The 19538-nt window shown below is 39.5% G+C and overlaps 1 protein-coding gene across 4 annotated transcripts in view; it reads right to left on the minus strand.

The window, feature by feature from the left end:
- Positions 1–3972: 3972 nt before the first annotated feature.
- Positions 3973–19538, minus strand: part of prkcg (protein kinase C, gamma) — a 44469-nt gene continuing 28903 nt past the window's right edge. For 3 of the 4 annotated variants that reach the window (XM_044115890.1, XM_044115889.1, XM_044115887.1), the window contains 12 exons: positions 18699–18827; positions 18442–18598; positions 18067–18268; positions 17101–17298; positions 13806–13979; positions 12487–12578; positions 11965–12027; positions 11687–11825; positions 9458–9538; positions 9212–9319; positions 7354–7494; positions 3973–6748 (listed from right to left, as the gene is read on the minus strand). In XM_044115890.1, the coding sequence (XP_043971825.1) occupies positions 6587–6748; positions 7354–7494; positions 9212–9319; positions 9458–9538; positions 11687–11825; positions 11965–12027; positions 12487–12578; positions 13806–13979; positions 17101–17298; positions 18067–18268; positions 18442–18598; positions 18699–18827 (1646 nt within the window). In that variant the 3' untranslated portion in view covers positions 3973–6586. Of the gene's footprint in view, positions 7495–9211; positions 9320–9457; positions 9539–11686; positions 11826–11964; positions 12028–12486; positions 12579–13805; positions 13980–17100; positions 17299–18066; positions 18269–18441; positions 18599–18698; positions 18828–19538 lie in introns of all 4 variants that reach the window. The other variant, XM_044115888.1, reaches the window with a different exon arrangement.

The following is a 19538-nucleotide window of genomic DNA, read 5'->3' on the forward strand; positions in this document are numbered from 1 at the left end:
TTGGCTACAAACACAGAGAAATGCTGTAGCGGGGGCAGGAGGGAGAAGTGCTGGAGAGAGAGAGAGGGAGAGAGAGAGGGGGGGGGGGGGGGGAGAGAGAGGGAGGGAGAGAGAGAGAGAGACTTTGTGTATTGGTTTTATTATTTCAAATTTACAATGCAAATATTTTAAAAATGCTCGTTCAAAAGAAACCCCCTTTTCTCTCTCTCTCCCTCTCTCTTTTTAAAGTATTATCCGCTAACTCAGTCCTTTGCCAATCGTAGACCGATTCAGGTCTGAATTAGGGGTTTAACCCAGCATACTGGATTGGAGTGTATTCACCAAAAATGGAAAATGACTAACAACTGTTTAACCAAGTAACAGCAGGTTATTCCTTGCAGGGTTTGGGGACCCGGTGCCAATCAAGGTTCTGTGACCAAGGTGAGTTTATTAATACCCATAAGTAGATTTGTTTGACAGACCAGAAGCCATCATTAAAGTATGTCAGTATATTAAAAAAAACTAATTACATGGATGTAGAATACTTAAGAAGCTCAAGGCTATGCATATATAAATAAATCATCTTTTTAAAAAACTGCATAAACATGAGGATAAATATTACAACTGCAGCTTATTAAAAAAATAAAAACCTGACTGCAGCAAGGTCAAAGCTCTCTCCAGTGGTCAGTAGGGTCTACCCAGGACAGGTTGCTTCAGAAGGCAGCACAGAGACACACAGGGCCAACAACTGGAAATGCACATTTTAACACTCAGATATTTTTTTGCCATTACTGAGAGGGTGAGAGGTGGCAGCCGATTCTGTGGTAAAACTCTTTACTTAAGAGCCTCCAGCTCGTATACTGTAACAGTTCAGGGTCATTAATCTGCAGAAGCCATCCTTCATACATTTGCAACATTTTTTCTGCTCATGTTTTCTTTCATTTTTTTATTATCTTCCTTGAGCCAGGAAGATGTTCTTCACTTCTTCTTAAGCTTTACAGTGAGGAGTTGGTGCCTGTATGACTTGCAACCAAGCTGATGCAGGACTGCATCACCCTGGAGAAACAACCCTGGACACTCATTCACATCTTGGGGCAGTTTGGGGTGGCAAGCATGTACAGTATAAAGCTGGATTACCCTGAGAAAACCCAGGGAGAAGATGGAGTAGCAGAAAAGTTCCACTAGCCATTCAGCCTGCACCTTTTATTATGTGGCAACATATTTATTATAGATTTTCATCAGCATCAGCACCTTTCCCTAAAGCTGCTGTGTCTTTGGCTTTCTCTATTCAGACACCTTATTAACACATCCAGAATGTATTTACTCAGAATTTTGAGCTACAGTTGTTTCTGTTTCTACATCCATCAATGAGCCTTGGTCACCCATGACCCTGTCTGTCTACTGACCACTGCAGGCTAAAAATAACCCACAAGAAATGCAGTTCTGATGCTCTGACCCAGTCGTCTATCAGATTTTGCCCCCCTGTCAAACTCACTCATATTTTCAATTACTAAGGAAACAACTTTCAGGATAAACTGTTAATATTCCTAATGAGGGCAATAACATTTATAAGAAATGTTATTCTTTATAAATGTTATTTGACCTGATGCTGTTCTTTAATATCCTGTTTATCTGCTAGTGAAACTTTTGCACAAGTGTCTCATTATGTGATTGTGCAGGGCTTTGTTCTCCTTTTTAATACCTTATAAATTAAAGGCCTTTTATTCATTGAAAGCGTGAGAGTTTATTTACATGTAATATTTGTAATATTACTGTCATTATATTTAATTAGTGCATACATTGCTGTTTACTGACCGTACTGCTTGGGTGGGATGCTTTTGCTAAAGGAGATGCTCTGCCCCTGTGATGCATTTCCTGGATTAAACAAGATTATGCACACACAAAAATGACCCATACTTGAAAAGTGGCAATAAATAATTAAAAAACAAACCGCTGAGTGCGAGTCAAACAACGTCAAAGGTTTAATCAACAAATACAAGCAGCAAACAAAGTTCATGGTGTGAATACTCATTTTTATTTCCAGTTATGAGTCCCTTTTATTCAGCTGTAGACTGTGGATGCAGATGAATACGTGACTCTGTAGGACCAACATCCTTCACTCTTTCTGTCCCCCTCCTCCTTCTTCGTCCCCTGTGAGCCGTGTCCCTTTATTCTATTTATAACCCGACTGGTGAAGAAATCCTATATATTTAGCCACGATATCAATAGTCTACAGCACACTCTGACCTGAGGGCATGAGAGAGAGACTTGGAGAGCAAGAAAGGAAGAGGAGGAGAGATTAAGGACAGATAGAAACACAGGAAGGAGGAGGCAGTGCTGAAGAAGAGGAACAATATCATTTCACTGCGACTGACAGTGATGGGGCATGAATGCGTGTCCCTCCGGTAAGAGGTCAGGGTTTGGTTTCATGGAGATAGTTAAGCACCAACAACAGACAAGTTTTTATCTAAATAATTATGCAGTGTGAGCTAGTTGTTAAATTTCTGCTTCCAGATCAAATAAACAGCGACAAGACTAGAGGGACATTACCTGACGAAGAAAAACATGAATTCTTATTGGGCTTTTTCAAACCTTTTATCATAGCAGCCTTACACTTTGGGGGGATTTTATGTCACAAAACATCATAAAGTAGTCAATAATTGTGAAATGCAAAGAACATTGCATTTGATTACAAAAATATTTTGCAAAGAATAGTCTGAAAAATGTGTGGCTCCCATTTGTATTCAGCCCACTTTTATCTGATGGCCCAAAATAACCAAACCCCTTCAGAAGTCACCTGTGACTTTCCCTGTGTGTAACTTAATGCCAGTAGAGCACTGCAGTGTTTTGGCTTCGATCAAAGCATTTTTATCTGTTAGTTTTCCTTTGGTCCTAATCCAATTAAGAGTATGTGACATGACCTGAAAATGTTCACTGGTGCTCTCTGTCTATTCTAACTTCGTCTCAGCCATTTTCAAAGAAGAATGGGAAAAATATTTGTGTGTGTGTGTGTAGACGCAAACATCAGTGCAGACATGCCTGAAACACTTACAGCCACAGTAGGAGTAAATGAGTAAATAAATAGATTCAAAGGGAGCATATACTTTTTGCATGATATTTTAAACAACAATTGGGAATAAATGTTTTCACGAAACTTAAACATTTCTGCACCTTTATAAGCTAAAAAGCCATGTTCAAATTACTTATGAAAACATGTTTTTTCAAAATAGCATAAAAAAACAAATAAAATTGTTTCAGATGCTTATGTCTTCAAAATAACAGAGATCTGACGGAATATTTTAAAGAAAATTATTGACTTTAAGATAGGAAAAACCTTTCATCAACAGTCAACAACAGGGTGTGTAAAAAATCTGCTTACACCAATAAATTCTGACTGCATAGCAAACAGAGCATAATTTAAAAATGTGCACCAAAGGAGTAGATGTGCCAAACTGTCAGAAAAGTACAAAAGAGCCATGAAGGACGTGCAGAGAAAAAGAGGGGGAAGTACGCAGGGAGATGGGAAGTTGATGAGATTTTAATGTGAAGGTCAACTTGTTATAACTTCGGATCTCTACAGGGATATTAGTCTCTGCTTGGTGCTGGAGGGGCTTAAGAGACGGGGGAGTGGGCGGAGCAGCTGCGGGGGAGGAGGAGGAGAGAGTGAGAGGCTGCCTCAGAGGAGAAGGAAGGGAAAGTGAGACACAGGGGGAGGTGTGTGTGTGTGTGTGTGCGTGTGTGTGTGTGTGTGTGTTGCTGCTTCGACAACTCCGGTCCCACAGCAAACAGAGAGGTCAGCATCTTCTCTCCCAGCATGCGTGTGTGTGACAGAGAACGTTAACATGCTGGAGATTGCCCTTTTTTGTTGTGTTTTGTTCTGTTTTGAGTGTGAGTATGTGTGAAAGTGAGGGAGTGACAGAGAGGCGTGTGGAGAACACGAAGCGGGAGGCATTTCTCTGCAACTTCACACGATAACAGAATGAGACGCGTCACTGTGACTTTCTCAGTTGGTTTATTTTTGAAGTTATTTTTCCAGCACATGAAAACAAAAGAAGTTAACTCAACAGACAAATACATAAACTAGCCATAATAGGTCGCTGATTATTATGTACTTCTCTTGTCTCTACTGTACTGAAACACTCAGAAAGTGGTTACCCATAACGCATAAGTTCTATTAAAGAAATAAAACTCATTTGTGGGACTATATTGGAGACGCTGCAGCCACCTGCTCCGATCAGGCAGGTTTAAATAAACGCATTGCTTGTATTATTTTTTTCCACGTATTGAAAAGTCCCATTGAGCCTCCCTTCTAATTACTCCCAATCGATGCTGTGTGCTGTATGTCATTACACAGCAAAAAGCTTTCCAGTGTACACAGATAAAAACATAAGTTTCTGTACTTTAACAAGCCAACGAGCTTGTTTGGATAAGACAACATGAAGGGTAATGTTTTCTTAATGTGCAGTAAAACAATCAAAGGGTCTAATCAAGGTGCCGCGCAAAAATACATCCCTTAAACCTTTTCACAATTTGCCCCATTACACTCAACTTCATTGTATTTTACCATTGCATCCCCGGAACCAGAACCAAACGAGGAGAAGCAGCATTCAGCATCTATGCACCACAAATTTGGAACAAACTTCCAGAAAACTGTAAAACAGCTGAAACACTGATTTCCTTTAAATCTCGACTAAAACCCAACCTGTTTAGGATTGTATTTGAAACATAACCAATTACAAATTTATTGATGGAACTTGACTTAATGTTGTGTTTTGATTCTTGATTCTATGTTTAATTGTGTTTCTGTGTTTGATTTGATGTAAAACACTTTGAAATGCCTTGATGCTGAAATGTGCTATATAAATAAAATTTGATTGATTTGACTGAACACAATCAAATAAATTGTAAAGTGGAAGAAAAAGGGATTTGAGATTTTCTCTGTAAATAGAAATTGTCAGTTGTCAGATAACACCAAACATGAACTTTTTGACCTCCATATAGGCGAGAAACACGGTGGTGGCCGCATCATTGTGTGGGGATGCTTTTTGTTTGCAGGAGCTGACCAGAGTTAACAAGAAGAATAATGGCGCTAAATACAGGGGAATTCTGGAGAATCTGTCACAGGTCACAAAAGAATGTGATAATATTTCTAAACAACAAGAGCTACATTAGTTTAGATCAGTGCTTCTCAATTCCGGTCCTCAGGCCCCCCTGTCCTGCAGGTTTTAGGTGTTTCCCTTCTGCTACACAACTGGATTTAATATATGGGTGATTAACAGGCTTCTGCACCACTTGATGGTCATGCAATCATTTGAATCAGCTGTTCTGGAACAGAGGTACATCTAAAACATGCAGAGCAGGGGGGCCGGAGGACTGGAATTGAGAAGCACTGGTTTAGATCAACACACATTCATGTGTTGGAATGGGTCAGTCACAGTCCAGATTCATGGAAAACCTTCAAGAATTGTTTTCACATCCAATGCAATTGTGCTTGAGTTGTTTGGAAAGAAGAATTGTTCAAAATTTCTGTCTCTAGATTTGTGAAGCTGGCAGAAACATGTAATGTAATCGCATCAAAATGAGGTTCTGCAAAGTATCGACAGGGGAGAGGTGAATACATACCAAACCTTTGTGAAAACCGTGCATCATTTTTCTTCCCAATTCTTAACACCACTGGTGTTGGTCGCTCCTAAATCCAAATGAAATCAACTAATGTTTGTGGTGGTAACATATAAATATGTGAAAATAAAACGTTTATGGAGTATTAATGCTTTTGCAAGGACCAGCTTTAATGCAGACATGGTGTTTAATTTAAAGTAATGCAACTCAAAGTCCAGCAGTTTGAGGGCAGCATTGTTGCCTACAGTTACTGTCACACTGCGTCCACTGCGTCATTTATGCACCTTCATGAATCAGCTGAGGTCATGACATTAAACTGAGAGGTTGAGGCAGGCTAAAAAGCCCCAGTGAGTCTTTTTTATGATTATGTAATCAAATTGGGAAAGAGAAACATGTCTAACCATTTAGATAGCTTTATAGTCTATGAGTCAGTTTTAGATTTCAAGTCTATCAGTTTAGATCAAGATTTCAAAATGCACAATTAGGTGCTGTGGAGGCCATCTATGATGGGAACACATTTGAGCTAAATAGACCTTTAAGAAAATGTAATTTATAAAAAGAAGATTTTTTTGCATATTATTTTCCCAAAGCTGTATGAATAAAGATGTTACTGGTAAATTGCCTGTTCAGAAAAGTAAGGACTTTTATCTTCCTTCTAGCTCTATAAAAACTATTCACATGCAAAGAGATTCATTTATCTGTCTGACACTACAATAGTCTCACAGCAGGTTAGGACAGATCTTATTTTAAAAAAAAGAGAAGTCTAGAGTGGCAAGCCGTGACACTGGCATGGTTAATACACATGCAGTAAGAAGACATACACATGTCATAGAGAGTGAGGGAATATTGACTTGTCTTGGCATTTTAATGTAAACGTCAGAAGTTTGTTACAAGAGGTGAAATATTTGCTTCTAATTTTCATACTCTGGCTCTCAGCTATAAAACTACTATCTGATAAACAACAGGGGGGAAATGGGGGTGACAGTTTTCAAATAGCTGTGAGAGGTAACGGAGCAAAGTCTGGGTTGAAGAAGGAGAATCCCTGGAAATCCTCCTGGTTTATGGCTGCAAGCACATCTGGATCCGATGGGGTGAGAACGGATGGGGCCGCTGTGAAGAACTTGTCGAAGTTCTCGCCTTTTCTCCCGCCCTGATGAGGAAAGGCAGGTAAGCACGAAATCAATCACTCCATCCTCACAAAAATGCTACGGTTAATTACTTAAAAAAGCCCCAACTCCCTCCAAAGATATATTGAAACAGTCTGCCAACATGTCTCTCCTGCCCACCCACAACCTTCATTTCTTGCTGTCTTGGGATGAAAGCTGGCCACATATCTTCCCCACCTCCTTAACCCCACATGACAGCCATTCTGGTGGATGAAATGAATCTCATTTGGCTAATGGGCCTGGCCTCTAACCCCTGAGCACAGTCAGCTTCCTCCTGCCATGCCTCACCATTGGGCGATGTGGCAGCAGACTAGCATGCGGCGAGCTAATGATGACATGCATTTGCATATGGAGGAGTAAAACGCAGCCCTGGGTACAAAGGTCCTGTCTGTTATTTCTGAACTTTCTGTGTGTGAGCTGGGGACTGGGAATCCGCTCAGGTGACGAAAGAGTTGATTGGAAAGGAGCGACAGAAAGTAGAGTCAGAGAGTGAGGAGACAGAGAGAAGAATGAGGCAAAAGGAGAAGGAAACTAAGGAAGAAGTGGCGACAAAATAAACACACAGAAGCAAATAAAAATTTCAACCGACAGTTCTGGGTTTGAACGGTGGCGGTATCTCCAGCCGTTCCAGACGGTCCCAGTCTATCCAACGGAAGAACGGATGCTCCTTGATGTCCCTTTCGGCATCCTCTCCTCCACCCAGACGCTTTGCAGGGTGCTTCGTCAGGAGCTGGCGAAAGACAAAAGTTTCAGAACATTGCAAACTTTCCTGAAATTAAACTTGTAACTAAACATATTGTGTTTTCAGCAGTAAGTTCTGTTCAGTTTAGTTAAATGTAAATTTTTTTTAGGTCTGTGGTTGGAAAAGAGGGAATCTCTCAACTAAGGATGCAGAGGACAATCCCCAGCAGCCAATAATCACTCATCCTAAGCCTTGTTCTGCTGGAGGGATTTTTCTCCTGTTAAAAGGAAGCCATTTCTTTCCACTGTCGCCAGATAAGTAATCAGGAGGACAACTGCTACAAATCATTACATTTATACCAAAATTCTGTCCTGGGTAAAAATATAATATGAGCAGACTTAGTTAAAGTCTGAAGAGGACTGAACTCCATGTTGAACCTGAAGATGTGGACTGGGAAGAAAACGAAAACCACCAAATCCTGTTTGTTGTGTCAAATTGTTCGAATCACCTCTAACTTCACAATGAATCTTTCGCTTAAAAAAAAAGAAAAGAAGCACAAACCTGGTGCAGCTTCTGCTAACTCCAGAAAGGACAGAGAAATGAAAGTAGATCCTAGTGTTAACAAATTCAGTAGAACATCCAGGACCAAGAGGAAGAAGTGAAACTGCTTCATCAGGAAAAGGATCTGTTTTATTGGAGAGGTTTTCACTGTGCTGATCCACCTCATCCAGAAAACAGGTTCTGATGTGGAGCATTAGATCCCAACAGGGAACCGAAGTGAGTTGAGGGAAGGAACTTCAGGACAAGCTGGAGCAGAAGATCGCTGAACTAAAGAGGAAAGACGCTGAGCTGGAGCAACTCTCAAACACAAAAGATCATAACCGTTTTCTGCAGAAGCATCCCTCGCTGTCAGCACTCAGTGAGTCTTCACACTCATCCAGCATCAATTTCTGTCCTCTGAGGTACTTTGAGGACGTGTTAGCAGCTGTGTCAGTGCTCAGAGAAAAACTACAGGACATCCTGAGAGACATATGTACACAGATCTCAATGACAGTCACTGAAGGCAATGTTTTACTGCCACAACCAGAACCAAGAAATGAAGCTTGATTATTAAAATATTCAGGAGGAACCACTCCTGGGCCAAACATAGCAAACAGAAATCCGTACTGCAATAAAGCAACTTTAATGGATCAAACACAGTCTTACTCTGATAATGCAGATTATTTTACTCATTCGGACCTTTTACCCCACGTTAAGGCAACCCATAAAATTAAACTAATACAAACAAACACTACATTGTTCAGATTGTTACACGTTAAGGTAATCATCATTTTCCTTTCAGTTCCCAATTATGCTCTACTTTTTGCTGGTCTACTACAAAATAAATCCCAGTCAAGCATATTGAATATTATATTTGCAATGCGACAAAATGTGAAAAAGATAGAATAAATACTGCTGCGTAGTTCTGCCAGGCCCTGTAATTAGAGTGATTTGTATTCAGAGCTAGTTGAGTTCTGTTAATTTCAGTCCAGGCCCGCCGTTTATCCTTCTCATATTATTATTCCTCAGTGAAGATAAAACTTCTGACGGCTGCATAAAATTTTGCAGAGTGTAGCTTGCCTGCCTCTGATAAATATAAAAAAAAACTAACTTTCAAATAATGTGTAGGATTAATAAAACTGTCCTAATGCACATATATCAAATTTTCTAATATAAATTTTGCCTTCAATGTCTGTAAGTACAACAGGAGGGGAAATGAACTCACTCCTTTGCAGATAGCCACAGCTTCCCGAGAGAGATTTTTGGGGTAGGAGACACTCTGCTCCATTATGGACTGAAACAGCTCCTCTTCGTCGATGCCATCAAACGGCGGCTTGAAGGAAAAAGGGAAAAAAGAAAAAGGAAAAGAGTTTCACCACAGATCAGCGCCGGTTCCTGCGTTTGAAGTGATTACAAAGCACTGCAGGCTTTTATATTATTGCAGTGTAATTAGACTTATTCTGAGAGTTACCTGTCCTGCAAGCATTTCATACATTAGTACTCCATAAGACCACCAGTCTACTGCTTTATTATACGGCTGATATGCCACAATCTGAAAGGAACATGAGTGGAGATCAATTAGAAGAGAAGCTATGTGGAGATAAGAAAACAAAGAAGTAAACATGAAGTGAAGGCAAACAAAATTATCGCAGTACGAATAGCCAGAGGAGGAGAGCTGTCAGACACTGAAAAGAAAAAATCAGCTCAGGAAAATAAAAAGCAGCAAGGAGAGGAAGTGTATGAATGGGACAAGACTTTGGATTTTTGTGTTTGCCTGATTATGCATTTTCCCTGGTGGGTGTGCGTGTGTGAGCGCCCCTCTTGCCTGTGGAAGAGGAGCACAAGTGAACAATTCCCAGCCCCCCGGGGAATTATATTGTATCCATTCCAAAATGGCAGATGCAAGAGAATCGATAGGTGTTTACATAAGAGAGTCAATACGTAGTGGTTCCACAGCGAAGTTTACCATATCAAAGACAAGCTGAACAGTCGGGTCCTCCCTCTGTCTCTTCTCTATCTCTCAACGAGTCCAAACAGGTATGCATTTTAACATTTTATTTTGAATATAAAAATACACTGTTGTGCAAAATTTGCTATACGTCTTCATTATGTCCAAATGTTTTGTACAGTACAGTATTTAGCAGTTTTATATGCTAAATAAAACCCTTTGTAACCCTTATTCAGAGTACATCACAAACACAAAATAATAAGAATAAAGCAAATAGTTTTCAACAGGATCACAAGAATATTGTTGACGAAAAACTGCCAAGCTTTCTAGAATTTTATAAAAATCATGAATTTTTCCTCCATCTAAACTCTCCCGTCAAATCCAGCTGCAAAATGGGTCTACACCAACTTCCACAATTTAGAGGCTGGAAACGTTACCGCCAGGCCACATTTACTTGAAAAAATATTGACATGCATATTTGTTTATGCTTAAATGTGTGCAATGCACATGCTGCGCTGCTCGTTTTCTATTTGGACTAATGTAAAAAACTTAAAAATAACTTATGTGGCATGGTAAGGAACTGTGGCAGCAGCTTTAATCTGCAAGTAGTAATAGTAATTTCCAGTAGTTTATGTTTTATTCTACACATTTATTTATTTTTACGACATAATAAACGGGCAAGTTTCTCTCATAAGTTGTCCCCGAGTTAGTGTGACACCTCCTCCCGCTGGCAAATGCTTTGCCCTCCATTTAAGAAGAAATCTCCTCCCTTGTTGCTCGTTGTCACATCTAGCCGGGTCATTTGTTGGCTGACTGTTAAAATAATGCAGCCGCTCACTTTACAACCAAGACTATGAAAGGATATTAAATCTACACAGTGACCTTAACCTTTTTAAGGTGAGGCAATTCCGAGATGTTTTGGAAACTGCTGAAAACACAGGTTTCTCAACCCTAAAGAATCAGATGAAGCGGATAAAAGTCCTATCTTTTGTCATAAGCCTAGAAAAACACTGATTAAAATTATTTTAAAAAAAATCCTCTGTCTTGAAAGGGGATTTTCTTTCTATATCACTACAAGAGATCAAGGAAGTGATCTCTTGTAGTTTATGCTCTTTCACTGGGTTGTCCTGATCTGATCCCACATTTTGGATAGTACTGTATTCCTACATGGTATCTTGCAAAACTGCATAACAGATTCTGCATATTATTTTATTAATTTAGTAAATGAAGATTTACCCTAGTAACCCTAGTAATCTCTGAATAGTGAATGGGAGACTATTCGCTGCAGCACCTGTTTGACTTAAGATACTGATGGAATCTGTGGGTTAAAATATTTTGCAACACTCAAACTTCACTTGAAGACTTCATTTGAATATAAATAGAAACATTTTAAAGACAGAAACAAACTGTTAGGGTCATTTTTAAGTGTGGAAAAATCATGGGCAAAAATCACCTCAAAATAATCTACCAACTCTTGAAAGACGATTTTTACAGTTACAACCAGGTGAAGCTAGAACAACAAGGCTTTTGAAGGGCAATAGCATGTTCTGTACTACAGTGTTAGTGCACAGCCCCGCTGCTAATTGAATAACGTGAGGTTAATTATTTAAAAATGCTGACAAGGTCAGAGAGGACAGATCAGACAAGAGAAGCTGCTGTGGGTGTCTAACAGTGAAGTAAAGCGGGTCATGGATGCACAAAGGGGTGAAATAGTGAATCTGACACCACAGTGTGGATAGGGAGTCAGAGAACCTCAGGGGCGATGTAGTCGGGAGTGCCACAGAACGTGCGAGTGGTGTCGCCCCCAAACATGCCCTCCCTGCACATCCCGAAGTCAGCGATCTTTATGTGGCCCTCGCTGTCAAGCAGCACATTATCCAGCTTTAGATCTCTGAGAAAAGAGGGAGATAAGTTACACAGCCATAAATCATCTTGATGGATAGCGTCTTCATCGGTCATTGGCCACAAAAAGGCGCGATAAATCTGCATCAGCTCTGTGTTCTGCTGTGACAGCCGGGCCACATCTTTACCTGTAGATGATGCCTTTGCTGTGGAGGAAGAAGAGGCCAACTGCGATCTCTGCTGCATAAAACCTACAGTGAGAGAGGAGCTGGTAAGAATAAAACTCTTCGGTTACTTTTTCAGAAAACTGACCGAGGTTTGTTGGGTAACATATCGGAGGTTGAGAGGGTGATGAAAGTGGAGTAACCAAACAGACATGAAAGAAATCTAATTGAAAAAAGAAAAGAAAAGGAAATAGAGAACAGGGCAAGAATTAACTTTAGGTGATTGATCAAAGATTATAGATTGGATGAACAGCCAGAGGGAGGGAAACTGATGAGAAGAATAGATTAGAGTGAGGAGAAAGTTAGAGGAAATGGGAGAGGGCTGCTACTTGAGTTGATAGCCTTTTGTATGAGTCACCGGGTATAATGAACAAAGCTAAGAGATGACTGAGGAGGTAAGTGAATACAGAGATAAAAGACAGAAAGGTAATGAGACTTGTGTAGATGAAGGCAGAGATCAAAGCTAGACTTTATCGGACTACATACGCTGCATGGGGCTCTTTGAACTTCCCGACTTGCTGAATGTGAAACATCAGATCTCCACCGTTGACATATTCCATAACATAATACAGACGATCCTACAGAAACAAACACACACAATGCGAATACAGAGCCTTGCAAGCCCATTCATACACTTTGAATTTTTTCTACATTGTCACTTTATTAATGTAGACCTTTGAAGACAAAGTATTTCTTTGAGATAATATGCGGTAGACCAACAACAAGTAGTGGATAAATGTGGTATGGAAGGAAAAAGTTGGTTTTCAAACATTTTTATTAAGAAAATTATTAAATGTATGATGTGCGTTCCTACTAATAAGCTCCCTTCACTCCGAGTCCCATAAATTAAATCCAGTGTAACTAGCAGCCATATGAAATCATTTAATAAACAGAGTTCATATCTGTGTTTGTTCTAGGTTTGAGGAAACAAGTAGAATCAATAACAGCAACTAATTGAATGACCTAATTCACATAAATACCCAAAAAATAGAATGAAGCTTGTTATTGCACCTTTCACGGCTTTGCTGCTTTGCAGATGTTTTTATGCAGTTTTTTTTCACAGTGCATTGTGCTCTGCATACTGATTGGCTAAACAGTCTCCGCGCTTCTTCTCTACCTGTGTGCCAATACCGTTACGGTATTTAAATATACGTAATACAGGTTGGCAAATTTTGACAAATACTTTTGCCCAGAAGAAAGAAGAGCGACAACAACTACCGATAACTTTGTTGTTCTCTCGAAAAAACTCACCTGCACCACAGGCTTCAGAAGAAAAAGACACTAGAGAGCAGAGTGAAGCCGCAGCGTCACAATTTGTCTTACTGTACTTCGTATTGATGATTAAAATGATTATTTTACTGTAATTATTTCTAAGAAAGCGTTATATTTGTTAAAAAATGCTTAGGCCTGAAAACAGGCTTTGTTCTTTGGTTTCAATGTAAAGTATTTAATTAGGCTGTATAATAATTGTAAAAAAATAAAGGTAACTACTTCACAATTTCGCCTATCACGGGTTCCTTTTGGAACCTAATCCCCGCAAAAAACAAGGGTTCACTGTATTAGAAAGTGTGGAACATTGGTAGGCATAGTTTTGCAAAGTGTTGTATTCTCTAAAATAAAAGGCACTCAGCTAAAACCAATGCTTTAAGAATAATGACTTCACTAAAGAGAACTAGATAATGTTTTCATTTATTAAAACCAAAAGCAGCCAGCCTGCCATGGAACAACTCCTTAGAGCCCAAATATAAAGCCTATTCATGGACAATTTAATACAGCTAATATGTTTCACACACACACACACACACCTCGGTCTGGAAGGCGCAATAGAGCGATGTAAGGAAGTGGGGACGTGAGGGCAGTGCCAGAACCCTCCTCTCCACCAGAGCACTCTCCGTGTCCTCGTCCTGGAAGAGGACGTCCTTTTTAAGGACTTTCACTGCAAACAGATGATCGCTGCCTCGCTCTTCTGCCAGCAGCACCTGACCAGGACCAATGAATGAAGAGAAACCATGTCAGATGGAGCAACATGTCTCCCAAGAAAAGTACAGAAGCTGTAGTGTGACAATTTAAATTGTATAAAAGTTCATAAGTTTTACCTTAAACGGTTTCTGATTTAAGAATTATGACACATTCAAAACATCAGGGGCCTCTACCACTTGTTTTTTTAATTATTATTATTTTATTTATCATTATCTGAAGATAAAAGGTGATTCTCAGTCAATCATTCATTAGAACTAAACATGTACTGTAGCACTTAACTGCTAGCTATGACACGTTTTTAGGTCATTGTGTGATGAATAACAAGGTGCTCTAGTTGGGAGAAAACTAGTTCTGTCAGTGTGCTTTTGAGGCAATATTATGGCATGAAGGAGTAAAGTAATCATTTAAAAATGAAAATCTATAAAATGATATGATCTTCAGGATAAGTTACAATAGAGTCATTATTTCTGCGTGCCACAGTTTTACTGCAAAAAGATGTTGATACTGTTTCCCTTTGTTATATACACTAATATTTTTGCTTTGATTTTTTGAATGTTTAAAAATGCACTGCATGTTTTATTTTGCTTGGAAGATATATCGATTTTTTTAGCTAGTCCTGTAATTTTCCTCATGAGATTTCTTCTTGCTCCCCATATTGAGGTTTCTGGACCCTTCCAGGGTTTAGGCTACCTACTTTCTTCACTACGTGGAAGATCCTCTGATACTTCCACAGAGTCTTGCATTGAGTTTTGAGCTCTGAGTTTTTTTGTTTTTGTTTTTGCTTGTATTTACTTTTTGCTACTCATCTGCCTGTGGTATCCCTTGCACCTTCTCGGATTCTCCCATCTCACTCTTGTGGCTTAGAAGGGAAAATTTGCAAAACTATTTTGAGGCAACCTGTGTATCTTTGTATTTCTAATTATGAAACTAAATGTAGAAACACCTCTGCTCCTAATGTAGCTTTGAGCTAACAGCAAGCCTACCTGATGATACAACATCCCCACGTTTAACTGATGTACTATCCATGCATTTACCAGTATTGATGAAAGCGCAAATAGCTATTTGCTCTTTGAAACTAGTGCAGAAAATAAGCCTAACCTGGAGCAAAACTGGAGGCTTTGCCACAGGCCCATGCAGTTCTCCCCTTGAGACGATGAGCAGTACTATGCTGCTTCTGAATGTGGATTTTTTCATTGCCACCATTAGTCAAGGACAGGTCAGGCTTCATGAATACTCCTAAAACTAAAACATGGCTCCTTATTCCAGCTGCCTGGGACTGTGAAAATTAAAATAATTGAGTCCCATAAAATGGAGGAAGATAGTATTTTCATAGAGCAGTTCCCCTGCTTCATAATGTGATTAAAAAAATGGAAGCTAATAGAAACTGTCGAGGTCAATTTGAGGTCTGAAAGATAAAAAGAAAAACACTTTTCAAAAGGCTTTCAGGGAGATTAGCAGAAAATGCAGCAGAGGCTGACTGTTCTAGAAAACCAATCTTTAGAGAGTCAACAGAAACAAACCCTTTCTGACTCATTAATAGCTGCTTTCGCAACAAATATTTGCATATTATCTCAGTAATCTCCTGCTGCACAGTAGTTTATTATTTGTTTTTCATACAATAAACAAATTTAAAAAAAATGCACAATTGAGAAGTAAAAGTGAATGCCTATTACATAAAATCTCAAAAATGTATTCAGTACACTGAAGTTTGAGGTTGCAGTTTAACAGAATATAAAATCAAGTTTAAGGGGTATGACAATGGTTGAGATTCTCTGCTTAAATTTTGAGATAAAATAACTCTCAAACCTCAACTTGCTGAAAATGCATTAAAATGTGCAAAGAAGAAGTACATCACTTTGTGGAGACAGAAGTATGCTCAGCCTGGCATAATGAAGGGTTTAATCAAAGAGAAGCCGTGCCTGAAGACTTCCAGAAACATTAATGTCATAAATGAAAAAAGCAAAGCAGCTCTTTGGTTATTATCAGACATTAAAAAAACATTGAGAGGAGATTTGAAATTGGCTGCTTGTGGGCAGCTCTGACTGCTAATGATGCTATAATTTTCCACATCGAGAGAACCACATGATACTGGTTTTAGTGAAGCGATTCGGTCAGGAGCAGTGCAATATGCTGACAACAACCCTGTTTAAAATTGTGCTGCCACTCTGCAATGCTGCACTGTAAGGGGTTTCTGGCCATTGGAGATAAAGCATCTCATTTCAAACGGAATGGTGGAGAAAATTATACTTTTTCATATTTTATAAATCAATGCAACAGCAAAAATAGCTTCTTACAGAAGTTGATGTGTGTGAAGTCACTGTGGGAAACACTGCAGTCCCTCTCTGATTGTCTCTGCTGCTGTGTCTCGTGATTTTACACAAATTCATAAAAAAAACCCCAAAAACTGGACTCCTCATCCTTCATACTTATATGAATCCCTGCAACACATACTTTTTTCTCATTTCCGGTGTAATCCAATTTTCTTTTGGTCATTTTGCTACTTCCTGCAGCTCAGTAATCCTCCTCTGTTTCTTTCCATCTCTGTCAGTTTCATTCTCACTTTTCCTCACTCAGCAGCCCCGGGGCCTGTCTCTCCTCTTCCTTTTTTTCCCCACACATCTTATGTAAGTTGAGTCTATTTCCCCTGTCCTCTGAGGACTCTCTGATAGTTATGAAACAACGCTGGGGGATTTTAGAGGAGGGGAAAGGACTCAAAACTAAAATTTCTTCATTATTCTTCATCTACAGGGGAATTAAAGAGAGAGTAGAAAGCAGAGTATTCCTTGAAATGAATACCTCCATGAGCGCTGCCTGTGTAGCATGGACCAGCTGGAAGAAAAACTCACGGTCAAGTGAATCATTTAGCAGAAGAAGAGATGATCGGGGCCTAAGTATAAATGAAAAATGTGTTTTGAAACTGGTTCATGTTTATTGTTGCCAGGAGTTTTCAATGAAATGCCAGTTGAAGGTCATGACAATAGCAGGAATTCTAAAGCCAGGAATAAATGCTTTTGTTTTCATGGCGAGTGCCTTCTTTGATATCACCTGCAACCGTTGGATCAGAGGCGCCGATTGTGTGCAGAGAGGATGACATTTTGACTCTGAATCTACCGCGGTTACCTTGCCAAAGCTGCCTTTGCCCAGCACCATGAGGAAATTGAAGTCATGGATGCCCACTCTGACTTTGCCAGGACCCGAAGAGTGGATGGGCGGGCAGGACGGGATGGGGGTCGGAGACAAGACCACGGGGAAAGGCTCTGGCACCGGGGCGGCCAACACCTGAGGCAGAGAGGGCGTTGTAGCATCAAGCTGAGGTTCCTGGAGGGTCATAAGCAGAGAGATGAATTGGTGGATGTAGTCAAAAAAAAAAAAAAAAAAAAACCAAAAGAAACACCCTGGGTGCAAACCCAGTTGGTGCAAACCCAATTGTTTGCACCAGTTGGGTGCAAACAATTCTGCACCCTACTGGATGTAAAAAGTAACAAGGAGGTCGATTTAATTTAATCTATTGGGATGCAATGTTACAAATTGGCAAATAACTGAAAAGAAAACAAAAAATGTGGAGAGCCAACGATTGCAATCTCCTTTTGCCTGATACCCTTAAATAAAATCCTGCACAACCAGTGGCTACAGAAGTCACCAAATTAGTAAACGGAGTCAGTCCGTAGATGTGAAAGGTTTTGCAAGAATTACACCAAGAGATTTGTGGCTTTTTGGGTCTGCTGCAACAATACTTTATACAAAGTATTGATTTAGATCTTAATTTGTAAAAAATATATATATTTAAATAAAAAACTATTACATCATTAAGTTATTACATAAAATCCTGAGAAACTACACTTTATTATTAATAAAGTCTAAAAAAGTTGATGGGTTGTAAATATTTTGTGACGTATTGCATTGCATAGCTCTCAAGATAAAAATCATCAATTAAATCATCAAGACAAATCAGGACCTAGAAACAATGTAATCAGGTGCAACTGTTTCTATTAGGTCTCAATAATTACACACCCATAAAAGCTTACAAAACAAAATATCTCTCTGTGAACAAACATCATGACCAGAGGTCAGCAAATGTCCTCCTACCTGCAGATCTGGATCTGGAACTGGGATATTGTAGTATTCCCCCTCATCCTGTGCAAGCAACTTGAACCAACCGCATATAGGACGTCTGAAGATCTCGCTGACGCCGAATGAGAGCGCTCCCATGAAATCATTCCTGGACGTCCGGTCCCAGTCCCACACCTCCACAGACAGACGCCTGTCCCACTGACTGCCTCGCACTGAGCTGAGGAAACCCAAAATTCAAACTCAAGCGGGGAAGTTTTAAGTTTTATCTGACTCACAAGACGCAAATCAGGACAGAATAATATCTTAAACAAACATAATACATCTCAGCATATTTACACATTTGCTCCAGCATTTTATTTCCACCTTGGATTAAATTTCGCAGGGACTCACAAGGTGAAACTCTCATTCCAGACCGGATTGAGTGTGGAGCGGATAGTCTTTGTCTTCTGTTTGCTGTGGCTTTTTGGGTCTGGAATCAGTTTTAGTTTCACATATGGGTCTGACAAACCATTCGGATCCATGGGCATCAGATTGCGAGCCTCCCGAACTGCAGGGCCATAACAGAATAAATCAATTAAAAAGGGAATAAATCTTTCATCATGTGGATTAAAGGGCACTTTGGCTTATTACCCAACACCTCCTCTCACCTGTGACATAGATATCCTCTTTGTCTCCTCTGATGGTCAGGTGGATTCTCCCTCTTTTCTCCGTGTGATCCTGACCACACAGACTGGGAACACTGGTCTCGCATCTCCGATGGACATTCATGTCGCAACCTTAATGTGCAGAAGATGCAAGCAAAACAACTGTAACACGTGAGAATACAAAAGACACGAAAGTGTGAAACAAACAATGTAAGAATGTAAAAAAAATAGACCTTTTTGAACTCCTTAGATTGATGAAATAGTATTGAGTTTTTCCCATATTTGTTTGGATAACCTTGAAAATACAGCAATCAGTTCATGTCATGTGTAAAGAATAAATAAATATACTTATATATATTTCCTCAGTATTAAAAATGTTGCTTTGTAAAAAAAAAAATGTTTTCTAGACTACGATAATATAAAGCTCACTATATTGTCCGAATGCTTGTCAGAAATCATTATAAATTTCATTTAATCTGGACAAATTGTTTTGTACGGGACAAATGTATTCATTAATCGCCATTTTGTGATCAATTGTTTTTGGTTTTGAAGGGTAAAATATGGGCTGGGTGAGTTCCAATTTCACTTTCCACAACTAATTTCCTGTCACAACCATTCCTGTGGTCGGAAGTCCTTTTACTGAGAAGCTAGAGAAACTCCTAACCCCTTCCCTATTTTTGCTGCACACTGTTGGTCAGATGGCTTAAAGAGAACTACTACACTTCTCCCTTGGTGACAAAACATACAGATTTTGTAATATTTTTGGGCACCACCAAGCTCTCTTACCGAGATAACACTGTTTTCAAACCACAGCTGGTGAGTTACAAGACTCATGTCTGTGAA

This window comes from Gambusia affinis, linkage group LG05 (assembly GCF_019740435.1).
Source record: "Gambusia affinis linkage group LG05, SWU_Gaff_1.0, whole genome shotgun sequence".
NCBI classification, from domain to species: domain Eukaryota; kingdom Metazoa; phylum Chordata; class Actinopteri; order Cyprinodontiformes; family Poeciliidae; genus Gambusia; species Gambusia affinis.